The 24,499-nt window shown below is 33.1% G+C and overlaps 1 protein-coding gene across 2 annotated transcripts; it reads right to left on the minus strand.

Moving 5' to 3' along the window:
* Positions 1-2,259: 2,259 nt before the first annotated feature.
* LOC141678366 (FRIGIDA-like protein 4a) lies at positions 2,260-6,621 on the minus strand. 2 transcript variants are annotated; one of them, XM_074484668.1, is made up of 3 exons: positions 5,589-6,621; positions 3,482-3,657; positions 2,260-3,023 (listed from the first exon to the last, which is right to left on the minus strand). In XM_074484668.1, exons 1-3 carry the CDS (start codon positions 6,490-6,492, stop codon positions 2,526-2,528), a joined length of 1,578 nt encoding a protein of 525 aa, XP_074340769.1. In that variant the 5' UTR covers positions 6,493-6,621; the 3' UTR covers positions 2,260-2,525. The 2 variants fall into 2 exon arrangements, with proteins under 2 accessions (XP_074340769.1, XP_074340768.1); XM_074484667.1 differs by having other exon boundaries at positions 2,260-3,026; positions 5,589-6,619.
* Positions 6,622-24,499: the final 17,878 nt, after the last annotated feature.

Consider the following 24,499-nt stretch of genomic DNA (forward strand, 5'->3'; position numbering starts at 1 on the left):
CCACTCATATTCACTATTTTCTTCCACTACACTAACTTTATACATTAAATATTGATTGACCCCACCACTTTACCCACTTTTCTTACTTTTTCTCTCAACATTCCATTTTTTCTTAACCTCCATGCACAAATCAAATGTATATTTCTCAATGGGACGGAGGGAGTAACATATAATTGTCTCTTGGACCTTGAGGATAAAGATTCATTCTAGAAGGAAGTTATTGATAAGTCATATCTAAACTAACTTACTAAATAGTATATATTATTAAGCATATATTTTACTTAAAATAAATGATAGTTAATAAAAGTTCACATTAAAGGCAATTATGTTAGCAAAATAGTATAATAGCATTAGAGCCGGTGATGTTAGCAAAATAATGTACCACTCAATAGTGACGTGATCATAACAATTACTTGGTATCATTTGGATTTAAATTCACTTATGTTTAATGGGGAGGCATGTTTTATTCATGAAAAATATTAGTGGTTTATTTTCACCCAACGAATATTTATCTTCATTTTAAATAATTTTAAATGGGACCTATCAGGTAACTTCTAGGATGATTACGCGAGTATTGAAGATGGGAATGAACTTTGCAACAATGCTCTTATGATTATGTGAAGAAATATGAATATGAATCTTCATCCTAACTCAGCTACCATCACTTCACTTGTCACCGTTGACATGACTATTTATGACTTGTGAGCAGTGTTATAGATTTCGAAAATCGAGATTATTCGGTTGAGATATCGATTTGTAATTTATCGAATGATTTTTAAAAAATCGGATAATTTATCGGTGATTTACCGGAAATCGGTCAAATCAGACCAATATTTTTGACCGATTTTTGAACAATTTATCGACGATTTTTGAAAAATCGGTCAATTTCTATAACAGAGCTTATGAATATAAGAAATACGTACTGGTATTATTAGTACTTTGTGCTCAACACATGTCTCCGTTAGTATCACTAGTGCTAATTGGAAAATTGTTAGGCTAAATGTAAGGAAGGTTGATTAAAAGAAAACAAATTTAGAAAATATAATTGTCCAAACCGTGAACCTAAGGGCCTGTTTGACAACTTACTTATAAGCCACTTATGGCTTATAAGCCCGTAACAACTTATCGACGAGTGTTTGTCGACCCAACTTATAAGCTGAATTTACAACTTATAAGCTGATAAGTTGAAAGTTGGCAGTGACGTACTTTTTTCCAACTTATTTTCATTTTTTCACTTTTTTCTAAAGTTTTGATTTTAAAATATAAATTTTTAAATATTTTCTAATTTAAGATTCATGAACTAAGATAATTGTAGTTAATAATTATTTGTTTTAATTTATTTAAGTAAAAAAACTTCTGACTTATAAGTAAATTTATCCAAACACTTATAGAACTTATAAGTATTTATCAACTTATCACTTATTTCGCACTTAATCATTTTAAGTCATAAGTTACTTATTTTAAGATTTCCCAAACGGGCACTAAAACAATAGGTTCAGTATCTTTGGAACAAAGCTATTTTTAATGTAATCTTCCGCTATTATTTTATTTTCTTTAAAAACAATAATTGCTTCCACGTACGATTTTTTTCAAAATTTTTAATAAAAAAATAATATTTAAATTTATATAAAATTCTTTTGAAGAAACAGTCTATAGAATTCACCTATTTTTCGCAAGTTAAAATACGTGAAAATATTTACAGCACATTTATACTTTTTAGAAATTTTTAATCATTTTGTGTATGAATCTAAATATTTGATGATATCACCCTCTATTTTTAAACTAATTATTTTTAAATTTTCTTCTAATATTCAAACTAATTTGACCACATACTTACCTACCATATATTTTCAAAATTTGAACAAAAATAGGTTAAAAAAAATTTAAGTAGCTAATATAACTACAAAGGAGTGTAGAAAAATAAGATAAAAAGTAACAAAGCAGTACTCTAGTGCGTTCAAAAAATATAAGGGAAGCTGCATTACTATAATTTATTTAGATTTACAGGCTCTTGATAACATTCTACCCAACAAACAAAATAAATCGAGTCAAAAAGAGAAGCTTAGAAAGTGGCCGAGCGTATTAAATTACTCAAGAATAGTTCTTGGAACAAATAGATCTAATACCTCAAGTGAGAATATATGTCCATTTTGAAATTCAAATGTATTTCCCCCTAAATGAACTATCTAGTCAAAAATTATCATAAGCTTAAAAGTAAGCAGCAGGCACTTGAACAGCTTCAAATAGAAACCTGCCTAGTAAGAGCAAAGAGTTCTATTTTGTAATGTAGCATTTTTAAAGTACTTTTTTCACATTCACCTAATATTAGAAGTTTAATCAACATTAGAAATACATCTGCTCTTGACAACGGCAAGAGGCAGGGAACATGAACAGGAACAGGTCAGAACAAGGATCAACACACACATCATCGCTACCATTAAAAGGTTAGTGATTACAAAGCCATTAAGAAAGAGATTAGGGTCGTTTGTCATATCAGTGTCACCATTTTCAAAGACCAGTCATGTCTATCGATAGTAAGCTTGCTGGTAAAGTGGAGCCATGCCGTTACCATAGCCTCCATATGCAGGATAGCTCATTGGAACTCCTGGATATGACGCTGCTAGAGGAGGAGATGCTGCTTCCGGTGAGTAAACATAATGGCTGGCTGGTGGACTCCTGCTGCCATGTCCATACATTGGTGGTGCAACCTGGTATTGTGGAACTCCAGTAGCAGGGTACTGAGTGTGTGAGGGAGACCTTACGAATGTGGGAGGTGCTGGGAAAGATGATACGTAGGCGTTTGTCAAGCGGCCTGCCTTGGCTGGAGGCATGGGCCCCCCGTTGTTGGTTCTTGTTCGCTTGTTGGCAGGGACAGCTGCTGGCCTTTTCTTTTCCGTTTTGACCTTCTCCAACTGCTCGAGTCGTTTCTTCAGGCTTTCTGAGGGGAATTCGGCCTCTAATTTGTACTCTTCAATGCACTTGACAACAGCTCGTAATGCAGACTGCTCTTTCCGTGCTGCTAGCTGCTGTGGAACACCCAAAAAAGAAAATGGAATATTTAACTCATGTTTTCCACGAATGTCAAAACACATGCCAAGTGTTAATTTATAGATAATTTAGCTATCTACAATTACTATGAAGTTCAATTAAACAATGCCTCGGAGGAAGAATTCTACGAGCTACATAACTTTCACCGGTAACTACAACTTATTACTCAAACAACAGGACAGCAGAACACTGTCGTGAAGTCTAATTTTATAAGAGAAGCCTTACACAATTGAACACCACCAACTTGCCATTTTGAACTTTCAATATAAGCAAAAGAAGAAACAGTGTTCACCTCAAACGAGTGCACAAGCACCACTAGAACTGAACTATATAAAGAAGTTAATGATTAAAAGAGCCTTTAAAAGGAAATAGAACAAGTAATAAACATTTACAATATAGCATGTATATCAAGTTTCAAAAAAGTAATACATACAGCAGCTCGGCCAGAATTATTAGGATCCTCTAAGATGGAAGTTGCAGCCTTTTTAGCGTCCTTCAGGAAGGCTTTTAGCAGTGGCACAGGGGGGAATCTGTCCACAAGTCCAACTTCATAAGTGAAATGCACAGCGTCAACCTGTTGGCCTCTACTAATCAATTCTTCAATCATATCTGTGCACAAGAAAACCACACCTGATTAGAACAGCGAGAAAATTGAAACATGTCAGATTACCTTGTTATAATTTTAAATAAACCAAGAGTATTCACAGTTAGGAAGTGCAGTCGGACACCATGAGAAAGGTGTCATGTTCAATTTTTCCACTTAAAATTTTGTAGAACATTGTCAATACTAAATTAAGCTCTATGGTCACAATTTTAACTTTAAGTGCAAATGATATAATTCATAACTGCGCCCCACAGCTGTTGTTGATTAAAAGTTGTTTCCTAACATTGTGTGCAGCATATTGTATACTTAATGTGGTTCGTTTGTTCCAACAAAAATAATACATTCCAAACATATGGAATTATAAACTACACATGTGCACACGCTGAAACTGTATTCATGAATAAAGACTTCAAGTGAAGATGACACGGTAAGACAAACAATAATAGTAACTAACCGGAAATCAACTCGCCAAACATTAACTGTCATAATAAACCTAAAAATATGTGTGTAACCAGAACTCCAAGTTTTATGTTTCTAAAAATCAGAACCTCCATACATGTCTCCGTCTATGGGGATATGTTCAAAAAACTTTGACAAAAAGAACAGCTTTTCTGCTATATTTTTAGTCCTGGTTTTCCATGGAATCATATTAAGAATTGGAATATTTAGCAAATTTTTGCTTGGCTAAAAAGTTAAAACGCCACTTCGTCTTATTGGACGAGGATGGGACTGCAAATGTATTCATTACCAATAATTAACATCAGTTTTGGTGCGGAATATTCCTTTCCACAAACATTTTTTCTCCAAAGCAAATTGACGACTAGCTAATGATAAGCAAATATTTGTAAAATTGTCATTCGGAAGCAACATTAGCTCAACCTAATGCCAAAGGCTTTTATTATCTGACAACTAGCATGAGAGCTACCTACAATTGACAACTTTCTTTATTTCCAAGTGAAACCCAATATCAAAAAGTAGAATTGAAGACACTGAAGAATAACAGCAGGGCAGTAGCATAAACATATCTATCAAGAAGCAAAACATTGTCACATGGAAATGCCCCTGACAACAGCCATCACCACAAGAGTAATACTGTTAACTACAAACTAACATTCTGATATGGCCTACGAGATAAATAATGGAACAGGTCCACAAAAACTTGCACTGTATCATTAAACATTATCAACAACATTCACGGCAACACAAATTCAAAATTTAATTCTGTTAATTTTATAAGATTACTACCATATAACGACAATGCTTATCAACATCCAAATAAGATAAGAAGAATGGACAATAAATAATTATAAGTTTACTACCAACTCTGTCTAGTGGTTGCTAATAAAATTCATCAACCTCAAAATTGGCAACCAGATGTTGACTTGCAAGTGCAAGAACCACAGGTGGGTTCCTACAAAAGTCCATGTATAAAGTCAAGGATAAACAGCTAAATAGTAAGAACCCCCAAGCCTCGGACTAGAAACTTTTTGGCTCACCTCATCTAAACAACAATTTAATTATGTGTCAAGCATTCTATGTATCACCTATTAAGCACTCAAGAAATTACCAATACTCGTAATTCATGCTTCTCGACTCATCAAAACTTACCTAGTTAGCCAGCTTGAAATAGCTAATAAAGTGTAAACCGCAGATCCAACAACTAGACTAGAGGCCAACTACAAATCTAGGATGCTATCGAAATTTAAACAAGCTGCCATGTGTGCTTACCCTAGACCATTTTTTAACCGTTGACACCAAACCCAAATATACTTACTGCAACTAGCATATAATTCTGAAGCAAACAAAGAAACAAGAAGCTAGATTAATGCATGAAACTCCTCAATAGAAAGACAAATTAAAACATAACCATGCACATATAAAAATTGGATAAGCACAATTCTAAAATCAAGAAATGAAAGGTTTGTAAAGGCACTACCAGGCATCTTCTGACCCAATCCAAGCGAAACAGCAAGCTTAGGCATTTGCTTCCTCCACGCCGACCCAACAACAAGCTTCCTATACAAATCAAGATCCTCATTCTTCACAATCCCGAAAGTAACCAAATGCTGCAAAAACGTATGCACATCAGGCGTCTTAACATTCTCAATCCCCCCACGCTGCTCCAAACTTTTCTTCCACTCCTCTGCAATTTTCCCAGCATTTTCCTTCACTTTCGGAGTCACCAACATCCTCTTATCCCCTAATATCGGATCGACAACAACCGGAATCAACGATTCCAACACCATAACACAAGCCCAACCCAAATCATTTAACCTCTCACTCTTATTCTCCCTCTTATCCTCCGGAAACACTCCCGATATAGTTTCGAGTACAAATCTAGCCGGATCAATACAATCAGCTAACGCTACCGGTATTTTCGCCCGTATCGAATCCAATTCCTTCTTTCTAGTAGTAATAAACTTCCAAAACCCTAACGAATCCATCCTAGTACAAAACCTCCTCAGCCTCAACAACAGCCCTTCAGAATCATCAACAACCGCCACGTCATCAGAACTTTCACCATCATCATCATCAAGACTTAACGCAGCGGCTTTGCGCTTTTCCACAGTTTCGAAAGCAACAGACATGGATTTGACGAGACTGAGTTCACGGCTCTCGAGATTCTTCAAACTCAGTGAAGTCTCCGAGTCGAGCTTATCGAGTTTGGACTTAATCGCTTCAGATTTCATCTTGAGATCGTTCTCGAGAGCTGTGAAATGATCGGAGAGTTCTTTCCAGAGCAGCGTGCAGCTGGTCATCAGTGAGGTTTGCCGCTGGAAATCGTCGAAACTCGGTGGCGGCGCCTGAGTCAACTCGCCGGGATCGGCGATCGAAGCCATCGTGAAACAAAATGAAACCCTAGAGAGAGAGAGGAGAGAGAGAGATTTAAAGAGAGAGAGTGTTGAATGAAAAGAGAGATTAATATGAGAGAGAGAGTTAGAGAGAGAGAATGTGTGTTTTGTAGAGAGAGATTAAAGTAGAGTTGAATGAAGACAGGAGGGAGTGAGGACGTGGATAAGATGTAGCGCGCCACGTGTGATGTTTTCTGACATAAAGGTGGGCAACGCTAAGTTGAGCTTGGGGTGTGTAGGTTAAGAAGTAGTGAGATTGGCTGTCCAAATTGGAGAAGTGGTGTGTATGATGTAGGAGTGTGTATTATCTATTATGTGTGTAATAAGATTCCCATATTTACTGCTTAACTAATTGGTTGTCAGGAACATGATTAACTTGTTCAGGAATGTACCCCTTAATTATTGTAAATTCCCATGTCATATTTTAATCTCTATTCTTAATGTACCCCTTAATTATTGTAAATTCCCATGTCCTATTTTAATCTCTATTCTTATTCTTTTCCAACTGCAGAATAAACTAAGATACAGTTTATATTTATGGTGAATATTATATTCTTTTTTTATTTGTGTTTTTGACTTTTACACATATTTCAAGGTGTTTTGTCCGGCTAGTTAGAATTATCATTTATAAAAAATTTCCTTTATAAATAAAATTAGACAACTTATATTTCAATTCACAAAAAAAAAATCATATTTCTAACTAACCGATTAAAACATATTGAAATGTGTGCAAAAATCAAAACGACAAATAAAAAAACAGAGGAAGTAGTTATTACGTTTTAAGACACTTATGTCGTTTCATCTTTCGAGTTCGTGACCGAGAACTTATTAATTCGATTTTTTTTATAGTAGGGAACCCTAACCGCTACCCTTGAGGTGCGTAATGGGTAAAACCCACAAGATCGCACAATAGTCTACGAACCACGTGAATCAGCGTAAACTGCACTTAAGCGACTCTGATTCATGAGCCAAAATCATAAATTCTCCCCGTGGGATTTGATCAAGAGTATAATTATACATTCTTTAAACCCTTGCGGGCAAATTCGATTTTCGTATCTAATGTACCGGAGATTTGAGATTATGTTAGGAAAAAAATCATTTTATTGGACGAAGATACAATTCAAAGAAAAATATATTTATATTTATTTATTTTTATTATAGCGAACCTTCAGCCGCTATCCATCATGTGTGCATTGGATAAACCCATGTACTCACACAATAACCTGCAAAGCACGTGAAAAAAAAACTATAAACATGTATTTTTTAAACTTACCCGAATTAGTAAACTGAAATCAGTACTAATTCCTGAACCAATACTTTTAGTGATTCTCGTAGACATAATTAGTGATTTATCGTCGAAACATATCAAATAAGGTATTCATACTGATTGTTGGATGATGTAGAAAATTATAGTGAAGTTAGATTTTAAAAAAAGTTCACTAATTGACGGGAAAAATTCAATTAAAAATGGTGGGAATTATGTGTAAATGTGTGTGGGAGGTGAAGTTTGTAGTTTGTATTTTAATTTAGTTTGTATTGGAGTAAGACTCATATATATGTGCGCTACTTCTGTTTAGGGTCCGTTTGACGATTCCGTTAAGTGGGCTTATTGGATTATAAGCCCGTAACAGCTTATTGACGAGTGTTTGTCGAACTAGTTTATAAGTTGAATTTACAACTTATAAGCTGATAAGTTAAATGTTGGTAACGACGTACTTTTTCACAACTTATTTATGATTTTTCATTTTTTTATCAATTTTAATTTTAGAATATATTTTTTTAATGTTAATATAACTTAAAATATAAGAATTAAGATAATTATATATAAAAATTATTTATTTTAATTCATTTAAATAAAAACAATTCTGACTTATAAGTTAAATTATCCAAGTCTTATATAACTTATAAGTATTTATTAACTTATCACTTATTATTCACTTATTCACTTTAAGTCATAATTTACTTATTTTAAGATTTCCCAAACGGGCACTTAATAAACTGCTAATATTCACTTATTTACATACTTCCACTTATTTTAAAATAGTTTTCACTTCAAAAATTGATTAATTTGTACATTTCAACTTGAAATATAATTTTTGAATAATTTGACAAAACTATCCTATAATTTATATTTTTAAAATTAACTTTACTTCACAAATGGAATTCCTTGTCAGTTCTACGTGAAATACTTGTTTGGCCGAGGGTTAACTCTAATTTATATCATTAAAATCAACTTTGTTCCATAATTATATTTCTAATAATATAATAAATATTGATATAAGTATTTTCTAGTTAGCATTAATTAACTAATACGCATATTTTTGAAAATAAATTACTATTTTGGAATGGAAAGACTAATATGTTTACGATGCGAGAGTCATGTTTACGATGCAGGATACAATTGCCAAAAAAAGAATTATGCACCACAAATTGTTGCTACCATGCATAAAATTAATTTCAGGTTGTCCAGTAATCTTACTAGAATTATGATATTGACAGGTGTAGTTATTGAAAAATATACGGATTTAAAAAAAAAAAAAAAGGTCTATCTCAACTTTATATAAAGCAGAAAATTTGGCAACATGCACAGGATGGCGTTCCATAAATCCAAATGTTAAGGGGTCAACTTTAACATAGTTCCAAATATATACAAATATGCAAATTATGAATCGGCTTAAATATGTACAGGTATTCACTTATACAGCAATCAGGGTAATATTTTAATTCATTTTTGCTAAGAAGATAGAAACAACGTACAGGTATCAGTCGAAGTGATTAGTAATGAAAATCTAAATCGCAGGTGAACGTAAAATATCAGTGGGACTTGTACTACTTTATAAAGACCAAATATGCATATCAAATAGGAACTCGAATTTAGGATACATTTCGCAGACGAATCAGATAAAAATATCTTTCTATACGTAAACTTGAAAATTACGATATGTTAGGCAAGTAGATAAATAGATGGATGGGATTTGATGAGGAGGTGGGGTAAATGCGAGATGACGTGGGGTTGGTTAATTGACATTTGCCAACCGGTAAATGTCACCTTATGTCCTTTTACCAGGTTTGCAAGTACTATTTGAATGTCACGAAAAAGCCCGCACACGAAAACATGGCCCGTCCGTCTCTCCCATAATCCGATTCGATCGAAATGACTGAATAGTAAATACGTTCCGAAAAAGCGAGGCCAGTTTATTTTTTTTTCCCAAATTTAAAAAAAATTAAGATGTTTTAATTTGGGTGTTGATATCTGAAAAAATTAGGATGTTTTAATTTTTAATTATCCAGAATTAAATATAGATAATTTTGATATTTTTCTGATAATTTTTGAATTATTATATGATTTTATAAGATTTATAGGATTAATAATTATTATTTTTATGTAATTATAAAATTACTTTTTAGAATTAAAAATCGTCCCACTTCAATCGAACCGATATGTAAATGTACTTATCGAATTATTAAATAAATAAAATATGTGATGAGTCTGCTAACTGTGTGTTGCCTTATTGTTAATTTTGGGTAATTATTGGATACGAACCTTATTTATGTAACTAATTATTGAATTGTATGGCATTATTTTATTTTTAAAATGATTTTATTGAATATTTATTCTTATAAATGCTAAAATTGTTTCTAAAACTATTTTGGTTGCTTTATAATTTTATTTATTATTTTTAGGAGTTACAAAAATTTAGAAATCAATATTTTATTGATTATTTATCTTTAAATGATTTTCTGAATTCATTTAATTGTAAAATCCGTATTTAATTCGAGAATTCTTCAAAAATCATGAAACTCATATTTTATGTAGTTTATAATATTATGAGAATTTTAAAATTTATTTTGGAAATTTTTGGGATTATTTTCACCCGCGCGCTGATTCGTTTAATTATTAAAAACGGGTATAAGTCGTGTTTCAAATATTATTTTAAAATTTTGAAATTTACGTTTTAAATAACTTCGGGATATTTTTAAAATTTTAAGATTAATTTGGTGATTTTTCGCATTTATTTTAAGTATAGCTCGAGTCGTTAATTTGTAAAATACGGAACCAAACCGGGTATATAATTAAGCGAGGACACGTGTATTATAGTTATAGGGTTGAATCAATATCAGGTTTTTACAGATAAATGACAAAAACTTTACAATGGATTGGGGATAGGAAAAAAATCAATTTCTCTGATTCTCTCTCAAACTCCCTTCTCTCGTCCTCTCGATCAATCTCTCTGAGTCTCTCTCTCGTCTCTCTTGATTTCTCACTGCCTCTCTCCTCATTGTTCTCTCCTGTTCTTCATGCCGCCGCCGCGGTTCTGTTGCTCCGGCCGCCTTTTTCCGTTTTCCATCCACGGTTCTTGGTTTTGATTTGGTTTTGTTGTTTAACGTATATACATATACATGTATGTGTAGTATGTATGTGTGTTTGTTGTGATTGTTTCCTGGTCTGTGTTCGTTTCCGGTTGCCGCCGGGTTATTTTCCAGCCAGGTGACCGGAGGCGTGTTGCCTTTTGTTGCTTCGGTTCTGTGTTATTGTAAATTGATTCGAGTGTATTTTCCTTCGAATACTCTCTTGATTTGTCTGAATTGTGGTTCATGATTTCTTGATGAAATTATTTGATTGTTATTTTCTATTCATTCGGAATAATTATAAAAAAATTCGAATGAATTTTGGTGATTAATCGAATAGTTATTTTCAATTATTTAAGAATTTAATCGGCATAACTCATGAATGGAAACCCGAGTAGGGTACCTCCGGGTTTTTGCCGCTGTCAGCAATGATTTCGATGAGCTGACGGTGGACAATGATGATTAATTCTAAGTCCTAAAGTATAAATAAATAAAATTAATTGTAAAATTAATTTTGAATTGAAAAGAAAAATAAAATACGAATAACAATAATTAATAATTGAATTCGTATCGGTGATTAGGATTGGTGAATTCAGTTATGAATTGGATGATTATGATTGTTGTTAATTGTGATTGACGTCGAACTAATTCGACGGGTAGGCCGACGAGATGGCGAACGAGGATATATACTTATATTATATGAACCTAATTATGTGTTGTGGCACGATATTTTATAAATAATAAATTATCTTATTACTTTCAAACCAACGAGTATACGTACTTTCCGAAAACAAACACCGAACCGAATTTCGAAGATGTGAACCATAATTGCTATGTGTATTTCAATAATACATATAAATATGAGTTGGGTTATAAAATCGTATGGGTAGAAGCGATATTGGTGTTATGTTAAGCGAGACGATTATCTGAATTAGGGTATTTCGACCCTATAGGTCCTAGTCGGAAGACCCGAGGATCGACATCGAACTAGGATTGATCTAGTGATTAGTCGTCGAGATCAACGAAGTTCCAATCGAAGGGCTTGAGTGTTAGGATCGTATCCAAAATGGGATAGTAGTTTGACGGTAAAGCCGAACGTTCAAGTCGAACCAAAGTCATCCAGTATCAGCGATTAAAGCTTATTAAGGCAAGTATTCCTGAACTTTCTTTTAAAATACTGCAATTATTTCTTCGTTCCTATTCTAAGTTCAGAATAGTTAAATGTTTTATATTTTGCTGCAATTACTCTTATTATGCATGTTCTTTTTATTATTGTTCCTATATTATCGATTGCTCTCTTGAGCAAATACCCATTCTTTCGGGTTATTTGCGAACCCTGAATTGGGATGTTTTGAATTCAAAATGATTTGACGTCAAAATACTCCACGGGCTGGATAGTGATGTGTGGGATTAAGTGTTCTTAATCCTAGGGACCGGGATATAACCGGATCCTTGAGATGGGCCGTAGAGCCTGGGTACCCGACTGGATCTATACATGTAGGTATAGATTTGCACTGTATCATGGCTGATCAGCAGGATATAGGTGCGAACTAGTGTCCAGTCTAATTTGTTGTTGATCGCCATTAACGGCACTCTCTCTAGAAAGTTTTATGATTCCAAAAATCGGACAAAACCCTGATTTAGGAGATGAATCTGGGAATCGCTTGTCATTTTTGGATTTATAATTAAGGGCTGGTAACAACCAACGTTTATTTGCTCAACTCCCTCAAATAAATAGAATTGTTTAAAAATATTTAAAGATTTTGTCCGGAAGTTTTCCTTTGATATCGATATTTGAAACTCAATTATATACTTGCTGGGCATTTTTGGCTCACTCTTGTTTTGTAATTCTTATTTCTTCCAAAAGCAGGAAAAGATAAAAGTGAATAGCTTGTGATAGACAACAAGAGTTAGAGAGATCTCCGCTGCGAGAGAACGAAGATATTAGAAAAAAATAAGGCAAAGGCATTAACATAAAGGTATTTAAACTTGTATTGTAGTTGTTGTGAATTGTAGAAGGTTGGATTCTTGTTTCATACCATAACCTGTAAACGATCCGGATTCAAGGGGTTATTTGTTTATTATTTTATTTTATGTAAAGATTGTTTAATGACACCAAATCTTGACCCCGGTTTTGGGTTGTTACAACTGTGATGGGGTTGGACACTTTACAGGTGACTACAGGAAGCCAAAAGCTGAAAATAAGCAGGCCTTGATCACAAAGAAGAAAAATTGGGATGATACCTCAGAATCTGATGAAGATGTCAACTATGCTCTCATGTCAAATGCTGATAGCGAATCTGAGGCTCCTGAGACTAAGGTACCTCAAACAACTCTAACTTTTGACACTGATGATATCTGTGAATTCAGGTTATTCTTAAAATCTTTGCATATTAGATATAGAGATCAAACTCTTGAAAATGTTAGGAATTAAAATAGAAAATTCTGACTTAAAGAAAAGAAGTGATCACTTAGAAGCTCAATTGATTTCCATGCTAGAAAATCAAAAAGAAAGAGATGATGCCTTTTATCTTAATGATAAATTATTAGAAAAACATGTTTATCTTGAGAAGGAATTGTCTAAAAAAGGGAAATAATTACATTTTGGACTAATTCAGGAAAAACAACTTTGGAAATAATTGAAAGTGATTGTTGGGGGTCAGTTTTAGGATATGCAGACAAACCTAGGACCGAAGATGATAAGGAAAGTGAGTATGAGAATCTTAAACTAGTGAATACTGATAAACAGATTAAAAGCAACAAGTCTAAGATAAAACCTGTTAAGTTTGATCTAAGTGTTGATGGACTCAAATCAGTAAATAAGAAGGGTTCTACATTAGCATCTAAACCAACCTAAAAAACTAGTAATTGTGAACAAGTTAAGCTAAGTCAGTTAAAATTGGTTTAATGACTCAGAAGCAGCTTAAGCACAAGATGAAAGAAATTAAAATGAAGAACAAGGAAAAACATCGTAGGAAAAAACAGAAATGGTAAGGTAGGTGTTAATAAGGATAACAAGTACAAACCAATCCATAATGCACCTAGAAAAGCTTGTTTAAACTGTGGTAGTACTAATCATCTTGCTATTGCTTGTGGAAAGAATAAAGGAATAAACATTGTTCCTCATAAATTAGAGTTTAGGAACATGATATTTAGATATAGACCACAACAACCTTGTTTTCATTATGAATGTACATGGCATTCTATTTGCACATGTAAAGAGTATAACAGTTTGTGTTATGACTGTTATGAACTGAATCCCTCTTTGAATAACACTAAAGTTATTTTTGTACGTGTATCTCCTAATATTAAGAATGTTAGAATAAACTCCGATATTAAGTCTTCAGCTGCAATTTTTAACAAACTTAATAAGTCCAAAAGATCTAACCAAGTCTGGGTCCTTAAAAATCTAACTACTGGCCTATCTGATTGCAGCTAATAGGAAAAATACTCTGGTCTTGGACAGTGGATGCTTAATACATATGACAGGAAATAAAGCCCTGCTATTAGAGTTTAATTAGAAGGATGACCCAAGTGTTTCTTATGAAGATGACAACATAAGGATTGCTTTGGGATATGGCAAGATTAAACTCGGGAATGTCATCATTAATAATGTAGCTCTAGTTATAGGACTCAAGCATAATCTGATGAGTGTGAGTCAAATTTGTGATAGAGGTTACCACGTAAATTTTTATGACGAGTATTGTGAAATTGTCAACAATTTGAGTGGTAATGTTCGAATGATTGGTTATAGACATGGTAACTTATATGAAGCTAGGGTTTCCACAAACATTGATGACTCTGAAATCTATCTTCTAAGTACAACAACCGTGTAAGACAACTGAAATTAGGGGTGTGTACGGCTCGATTCTGTTCGGTTTTTGCCGAAAAATGTTACCAAACTGTATATGTCGGTTCGGTTCAATTTTTAGCTATTAACTGTAACCGAACTGTGCATAACGGTTTTTTTGGTTCGATTAACCGTGGATCGGTTTCGATTTTTTTCGGTTTTTTAAATTTAATTCTTTTCTACCATTTTAATAATATTAAGTCCAAAAATATTACTATAACATAAAAATATAAATTTAGAATTGATATGACAGAATTTTTATTATAATAAAATTACCAGCTTATATTTACCCGTACTTATTGCCCTTATGGCACAACAAAAAGGGAGATTATGAGGTTTAGTAAACTAAAGGTAATGTGTCTTTATGCAAAAAAGAAAGATTTATTTCAACATACAGAGATTGTGTGTAGAGAATTCAAGTACAACTTATGTTCTCTTAGATAACATTACAATAACACATATACTGTCTTTATTCTATGCATGAGTATTACAATGGAAGCACGAGAAAATAATACATTTATATATACTTATTTTATATTATAATAATTATACCATTATCTACTATTATTATACCATCATAATTATAAAAATTATATTATTTATAAGAGGTTCGATTTTTCGGTTCGGTTATAGGGATAAAACCGTAACCGTTACCAAACCATTCTGTCGGTTCAGTTTAGTTAGGTTTTTCGGTCTGGTTTTGGTTTTTCGGTTTTTGTTTGCTCACCTCTAGCTGGAATTGGCATAGAAGACTTTCTCACTGGAACTTCAACAATATCAATAAACTTGTGAAGAAAGATCTTGTAAGAGGATTGTCCAATGCAGTTTTTGCTCCTGTTGGCCCATGTGACTTATGCCAAAAGGCCAAGCTAAGAAAATCATCATTCAAGAGTAAGAATGAATCCTCAATTCTTTAACCATTTTACTTATTACATATTGATCTTTTTGGTCCAGGTAATGTAATGTTTATAGCCAAGAAGAGATATGCACTTGTCATTATTGATGAATACACTAGGTATACATGGGTATACTTTCTGCATACAAAAGATGAAACTCCATCCATTCTTCTTGAACATGTGAGACAACTGAAAAAAGGATCAACACATACTGCGAAGATAATCAAAAATGATAATGAAACTGAATTCAAGAACAACATTAGGTACGAATTTTGTAAATACAAGGGGATCAAATAGGAATTTCCTGCGCCTAAAACTCCATAATAAAATGGAGTTGTTGAAATAAAGAATATGACTCTTATAGAAGTTGCAAGAACCATGCTCGAGGAAGCAAAATTGTCAACCTACTTTTAGGTTGAGGCTGTGCAAACTGCATATTTCATATAGAATGCAACTCTAATCAACAAGCTTGGAAAGATACTATTTGAAATGGTAAAATGAAAGAAGCCAAATTTGAAGTAATTTCACATTTTTGGATGCAAATATTTTGTTCTCAAACCTCATCCTGAACATCTTACAAATTTTGATCTAAAAGCTGATAAAGGCATTTTTGTTGGATATCCACTGTCAATGGAAACTTTCAGAGTTTACAATCTGAGAATAGGAGTGGTTATGAAATCTATTCTTGTATCTTCTGATGAAAAAAAGATAATTAGACTAGAAGATGTTGATGATCATGAACAACTGAAATTTGAAAATGAAGTGGAATATGCTAAACATTTAAATCTTGATACTGCAAATCCTGATATCACACTAAACTCCGAAGAGCTATTTTTTAATGGTGATACTTCAAATACTGAAGCACGTGTTGATGGGGAGCAACATGATCAAAATCTGGAGTCGAGTTCAAGTGATACATCTGAAGAAACATCAAGAGATACTTTATCAGACTCTAATTCCTCAAATACTGATGAACCAAATCCTAATAAGTATGGAAGCACCGATTCAGGGGTAGCTTCAAGATATAATGGTTGTGACGCCCTCAACCCCGGGGTCAGGAGTTGACGTCACTAATAACAATAATAACAATTGTAATACAATCCAAATCATTAATTATACATAACTACAAGCCCTTTACCAAGACCTTTTCCAGGTTTAAGTATGACTTAGGTTATATCTATTACAAAACCAACCTACTACAAATAATCTGAACAATACTATCTTAATACAACAACTCAATAGACCATCTTTGGTCTAACACAACTACCTCAGAGGAGCCTGACACGGAAGGCACTGGAACTCTGCCCTGACTACCGCGGAAGAATCTCCTATGCATCAGCAATACATATATAAAACATTCTGCAAGGGTGAGCAATCAATTACTCAGCAGTACCACTATATGAATAACAAGTAAAATAGTTTATGATAAAACAGTGACAGGAATAGAGATTATAGCTCGTTTGCAAAATATGGTAAACATTCATAAACTGGATATTCAAAACTAGCATACTCCGTAACAATAACATCAGTCGTGTGCTGTGTATAAATACCAGAGTTAAATCTTAGCATGCTATTTCATTTTCAAATCATCTGTCTCAAACAAGTTGATTTGTTAAATAATTTCCAAACTGAATCAATCAAATCTATTGGACGTTCAACGAGTGAAGATAGCTGATCAGTCTACCGGACAGCGACTAACGACCATCCAAAATAAAGAATGTGTTCCAGAACTTGGGAAAATACGAGCTAGGTCTTTCCCCCACGCTGGACTAATCGGTTAAACGGAGCGCCCAACCGAATTAGCCACTTACACCTACTCTATTCCAATAGATCAACTGAATTCCCTTTTTACCTCTTTCCAAATTCCACGACATAGGTGGATCAAAACCTTCCACGACATAGGTGGATCAAAATATTCTCTTTATCCAGTTTCCAAAATCATTATCACCTATCTCTTTTTAAAACCATTCCGTCACAGCACACTATTCAAAACTTCTTTTTATTTTAATCACGTTTAGAGATAGGTGCTTTCAGAAGTTACTTTTCCCCAAAACATATTTTTAAATAACATTTCCAAATACGGGGGATACGTAACTTAAAACGTTCTGTTACATTACGAGAATAAAACAACAACTATTCATATATACTGAACCATAAAAGTATGGTCAGGGGTACTTGCCTTGTAGAGCTTTAACACTATCATTGACTGATCTTGGATCGACTCGAACGTTCGGGCTTTATCACATAATTAGTAGACTATCCTGGATCCGACTTCAACGCTCAGATCCTTCGCTTGGAACCTCAGTGCGCTTGTCGACTGATCGCTAGATTAACTTTAGTTCGACGTCAACTTTCAGGTCTTCCTACTAAAACCTACAGGCGTCGAAATACTCTATGTTAGACGACTAGGTATGCTTGACATATCCTCAATAACAAACCTACCCATTCGATATCAAATCCCGACTCGATACTCATTTACGGAAAACACATATACTCGACGCTTTAGAAGACAGATTGATAGCTATAATTTACAAAATATTTTATTTATAATTATATATAACTATATACGTTTGACTGCTATTCTGATAATTTACCGGATACGTTCCTGAAAATCGAACATCGTTTCCTTTGTTTATCGGACTACCCGTCGAACAAAAATTGACGTCTCAATCAACAACCACTCCAACAATCAACTCAAATTCATAACCCAATCATAAATACGCAATCCAAATCTCAATACAATCCTTAAATACCAGATAAATATTTCTCGTTTTGAAAATAGTTCTACGAACTAAATTAATATTTTAAAATTTTAGGACTCAGAGCCGTGTCATCACAGTCCATCGCCCGCTCGTCGAAATTCATCACGGACGGCGGTAAAATCTGTTGGTACCCGATAAAATCGGGTTTCCGTTACGAGTTCCACCGATCATCAAAAATTTAATTTCACAATTATCCAATAATTTCATCAAATTCAATTGCAGAGAAAGAAAATCAGAAAGTTCCCGGAGCAACACCACGCGCACAAACGCGCGGCTGGCCGGAGAAAAAGGAAACAAAAAAAAATACCGGGAAATACAGAGGAGATAACAGAGATATACACACGCACATTATACATACACACACAGTAACCACACACGCCAGGCGACTCCTAACAGGAAATACCATGAGGGGCGGCGATCAGCAACAAAGAGAACGACACAACACATAGCAGTATACACAACAAACACATATATATCTTGGCATAGAGGCCATACCGGAGTTTCACCGAACTCACCAGAACAAGGGCGGTGACGGGGGTAAAGTATCAGTGACGGAATCCGGGAAAAGAAAAGAAACAGGGGAGAATGGGTGTGCATCTGTGCGTGTTTTTATTTATATATATTTTTTAATACACATCAGTAACACATCGAGCAATAGTAATCTGCCATATTTCTATTGAATGACTGAAATCCTGACACGTGCCCCATTCTACTGTAAATTCAAAATTTTGTTCGTGTTTTGCCAAATAACGAACAAACCTACGAGTAAAAATTAACCCTAAAATTATCAATTTAGTTTTTAAATATTACAAATAATTCAAAGTTATTAAAAATAAAATGTTCATAATTTTTATATTATTTTTAAAATGCAACTCGTACACACCATTCACAATTAACGAACCAAGCTGCACATAAAACAATTTCAGAATATCACGAAAATAGTCTTAAAATGTTATAAATATCCCGAAGTTAATAAAAACATAAATTTTGTAAATTTAAAATAATTCCTGAAACGCAATTTATACCCGCTCTTATCAATTAAACGAATCAACGCGCGGGTAAAATTAATCCCTAAAATTCTCAAAATAATTTAAAATTTCTCGGAATATTCCAAACTTAAATAAATATGAGTTTCATATTTTTTGAAGAATTCTGGAATTAATACGGATTTTACAAATAAATGCAATCATAAAATCATACATGGCTAAATAATTGGTGAAATATTGATTTCTAAATTTTATAAAATCCCAAAAAATAATTATTGTAATTATAAAACCATAAAAACAGTTTTAGAGACAATCCAAGTATTTATGCAAATAAAGTTGCATTAAATTCACTTTTAAAAGTGAAAACAATTCAGTACTACTCAATAATTAATTACGCAAAAAACCCGGTACACCATAAATCACACATAGATAATAATAAAATAACACATAGCTGATAGAAGCTATACACATATTTCATTTATTTAATAATTCCATAATTACGTATTTAAATAATACAAAAATACGTGAGTCGTTATAATGGTGGTACTCATCAAGATTAAAATAGAGACTTCATGGACCATGGGGGAGGATCTACTTAAAGTAGTCAACTTCTTTCTACAAGAAAATGGTCTAAGTCATATACTCTTGAAATCATTTGAAATTATGATAATGGTGTGAAGACAAGAAAAACCACTCAAAATGAATGTTTCTACTATATTTTCTATCTCAAACTGAACCAGAGAAAGTGGTTGAAGCTCTTCAAGATGCTGACTGGGTCACAAAAATGCATGAGGAGCTTAATGAATTTGAAAGGAACAAAGTCCGGACTCTGGTACCAAGACCAAAGAACTAGTCAGTGGTTGGTATAAAATGGGTGTTCAGAAATAAAACTGACATTGAGGGCGTAATTACAAGGAATAAAGTAAGGTTAGTTGCAAAGGCCTATTCTCAACAAGAATGCATTGACTACGATAAAACTTTTGCTCTTGTTGCAAGACTTGAGGCCATAAGAATCTTTATGTCCAATGTTGCACACATGAAGTTTAAAGTGTACCAGATGGATGTGAAGAGTGCATTTCTTAATGGGGAACTTGAAGAGGAAGTTTATGTTGAATAACCTCCAAGGTTCATTGATCCAAAATATCCAAATCAGTTCTATAAATTGGATAAGGCACTCTATGGACTAAAGCAGGTTCCAATAGTCTGGTATAAAATACTTGCACAATTTTTATTGGACAGTGGTTTTAAAAGAGGTACAATTGATAAACTTTATTTTATAAGAATCATGATAAGGACTTGTTATTAGTTCATATATATGTTGATGATATCATTTTTAGCTCTACTAATGATAAACTTTGTAAGAGATTTGCCAAGCTAATGCAGTCTAGATATCAGATGAGCATGATGGAGAATTGAGTTATTTTTTGGATTTATAAATTAAGCAGACTGAATAAGGGATCTTCATTAATCAAGCTAAATACACCAGAAATTAGCTGAAAAGGTTTGGAATGCAAGATAGCTTAACCGCTGCAACTCTCATAGTCACTGCAATCAAGTTAAATTTAAACACTTGAGCATCAATAGATATAACTAACTACAAAGGTATGATTGGCTCACTCCTATATTCGACTGCTAGTAGGCCTGATATCATGTATGCTACATGTCTATGTGCAAGGTTCTAAGCTGATCCAAGATAACCACATCTTATAGCTGTGAAAAGAATTTTAAAATATCTCAAAGGAACCATGAATCTTAGTTTGTGGTATCGTAGAGATTCAGACTTTAAGCTTATAGGATATTTAGATGATGATTTTGCATGATGCAAAATAGACAGGAAAAATACTTCTGGAAGCTTTTAATTTCTTGAAGGCAGATTTGTTTCTTATTTTAGCAAGAAATAAGCCAATTTCCACTTCCACTACAGAAGATGAGTATATTGCTACAAGAAGCTATTATACATAAATACTTTGGATGACAAACCCGTTATTGAATTATGGGTTAGAATATTCTAAGATTCCTATTTATTGTTATAAACAAAGTGCTATTGCAATGACAGAACATCTAATTCGACACTCAATGACAAAACACATCAACATAAGGTACCACTTCATTAGAGAACATTTGATGGAGGGTATTATGAAATTGCATTTTGTGCTTACATATCATCAACTAGCAGACATATTCACTAAACCACTTTATGACACTATTTTTGCAATACAAGTGAATGAGTTGGGACTGATCTCAGGATTTTTCTCAAATACTAATGAAAAAGTTATTTTCTGTCACAAGCATAAGTGATCAGAGTTTGGCATCTATTATTAAAGAACAAGTATTGATTAAATTTTGATAATGTTTAAGACTTTTACTTGTGTATGTGCTAACCACTGATAACATGTATTCATGCTACTTGCTTACATAAAAATTGATTGGAGTATTAAATTATGAAAATTTAATCTCTATAGTACTATGTATGAATAAACACTGATAGTGGATTAAATACTGATATTAGTCATATGTATGTTTGTTAGGTATGAAGTACAACACAAGGGGGGAAGTGAATATGTTTTCTTGCTTTGAATTGAATTTGCAGTGATAAGACTGAATGTAAACATACAAGTAATTTATCAAAAACTCAATTGATTTATATTAAATCAAATTTGTTTATGCTACAAATCTTTGTTCTTAAAAATAAGAACTCAACTACTTCTCTTGAGAGAATACCAAATTTTCTAGATTTGTTTGTTACAACTTAACAAAGGACCCGTGACATGTTTTATTGATTAACATACATAGTTTACATAATTTACACTAAAATAGACTAACACAGTTTCTAAAGCTCATTTGTCTGTTTCTATTTCTAGTGCAGCATATCTGTGTAGAATTTACTAGGTCTGTGACCCTCCTTTGTCAAGTTTATTTTGGCCCTTGATCTTGTATTCTTCCAGCTGCATTTGTAGTCTTTCCAATTCATTGATAGAATTATTTATTGACTGATAATCTTGGTTCTTCAAGTTATTTGTATTCTGAATTCTGAAGTTGTTGTCGAGATCTCTTTTACTGTGTAGAGAAGTCACATATCGATAAGTAAAATGACTTATCGATATATCTACTTCTCTACAAGTATAATGACTTATCGAGATCTCCAATTTTCTACAAGTAGATTGACTTGTCGATATCTCCAATTCTCTACATGTAGATTTTGACTTGTCGATATATCTAGTTCTCGACAAGTAGATTTTGACTTGTCGATATGTACAGTTCTCTACATGGACTTTTTGACTTGTTCATATCTCCAGTTCTCTACAAGCAGATTCACTTGTCGATATCTCTTTGGACTTCTCTACAAGTCATTTTTGACTTCTCCACATACATCTTTATACTCTTTGATCTGTGACTTGTTGATATTTGACTCAGAACATTTTTCCAAAAACAAAATTATTCAAATTCAAGATTCTATACTTCTCTCTAAGGTAGGGTATCTATCACGGGACTCCCCGAAAACATGCTTATAGACATGCTTTTTGCCAAAAGGCATGCCCAAATGGCATGCCATTTATCAATCAATTATAATAAAATTTAAAACATAATTGTTATACTAATATACAGTGAACTTGAATATAAAATTAAAGTTAGTTGATAGTAACAACCAAATACCATCATAATACTCATTTATATTAGTAACTTTTTAGATATTCAAATATATGTAAATATTTTAGAATTATATTTATTATTTCTGGATATTTTTAATATTAAAATAATTATTAAAAATATAAAAAAAATTGTAAAAAGGCATGCCAAATCATGAAAAAGCATGCCTGGCTAATTGACGTCATGGCATGCCCATCTTGGAATGCCCATGCCGCTGTGATGTGCTCCCTACTTTGAGACATGATCTGGATTGATCTTCTTACATAGTTTATTTTTTAGCTTGATGGATGTTCAAATAAAATCCTTCAGTCTAATCTTCTTAACATTTTTATAGACTCAGGAAATACAAATACATAATACAATAAGATTATCATACAACTGATTTTTAAGGTTGTCAAAGTGACTTAGTCTTGTTATGTACATGCATGTCTTGCACAACAATCTCCCCAATTTATGTGAAGATTACTTGTCACAAATTCATGCTTGATAATAAGACTAACCCCAAGCTAAAATTAAAATAAAAACTGACAGATTGACAAAGTACATATTTTATACATTCTTGTAGTTAGATTCAGAGTTGAATTTACAGAATCATCTAAATTTCTCAAACATGGTTGTTCTTTAATCATATCCTTGAGCTTGACCCGACACTCAAGTTTTTCAATTATCTCAGTTCCTTTTAGAGCTTCCACCAGAGTAAGCCATTCATTTAATGAGTAATTGTGAAGATATTTTATTATGTACCTTGACAATTTATGAGTCTTGATATTGAGAAACACACCATCAGGAGAAACTTTACTCAACCCTTTAGTTTTTTGCTCATTGGACCTTTACTCAAACATTTCAATTTTCTTGGCATATTTCATCTCATTAGCTTCCCTCTCATCCTTTTTTCTATCATTCCTTAACCTTCCAACTAATTCAGCCTTTTATCTCTCTCTTAACCTTCTAGCTAATTCAGCCTTCGTCATCTTGGTAAAAGCATCCTTATCATTCATCAAATTGATTACTTTTTCAAGCTCTACTGTTGAGTAATTTTCATTGACTTCTTTGTTGAGTAAGTTGAATGTGCCATCCTTAAAGTATATTCTTACTTCTCCCAAATATTCTACACATACTTTGACTATGTCTTCAGCTAATTGATTATTATAGTCATAATCTGATATCTCTGTTGAAATTGTTAGAAAATCCTTTTGATTGAAGCAGTTCCATAAAGTACCACTTTCAACTTTCATTTGCTTTGGTTTTCCTCTAGTAGTTTTAAAGTGATTTTTGGTTGAAGGTTTGAATGAAGAATGTTTTGATATTTCTTTAGAAAGATTTGGTTGGCTTGAATAGGTACTTTGAGTAGAGAGTTGGTTGTAGGTTTGTAGAGGTATTTGGGCTTTGGGGTTTGGATTTATTGAGTTTGTGTTCGTCTAGAAGTTTGGGTTGAGGTTGGTAAAGTCTTGGATTTTTAGGTTATTGGTGTTTTCTTGGAATCTTTACCATCTCTCCCATATT

The sequence above is a fragment of the Apium graveolens genome, chromosome 8 (assembly GCF_009905375.1).
Source record: "Apium graveolens cultivar Ventura chromosome 8, ASM990537v1, whole genome shotgun sequence".
Lineage (NCBI taxonomy): Eukaryota > Viridiplantae > Streptophyta > Magnoliopsida > Apiales > Apiaceae > Apium > Apium graveolens.

Coding starts and splice junctions, on each gene's coding strand:
- LOC141678366 (XM_074484667.1), bottom strand. CDS start 6,492: ATGGCTTCGATCGCCGATCCCGGCGAGTTGACTCAGGCGCCGCCACCG. Junction 3,658..5,588: donor ATTGGGTCAGAAGATGCCTG/GTAGTGCCTTTA, acceptor TCTTGTGCACAG/ATATGATTGAAGAATTGATT. Junction 3,027..3,481: donor ATAATTCTGGCCGAGCTGCT/GTATGTATTACT, acceptor GGTGTTCCACAG/CAGCTAGCAGCACGGAAAGA.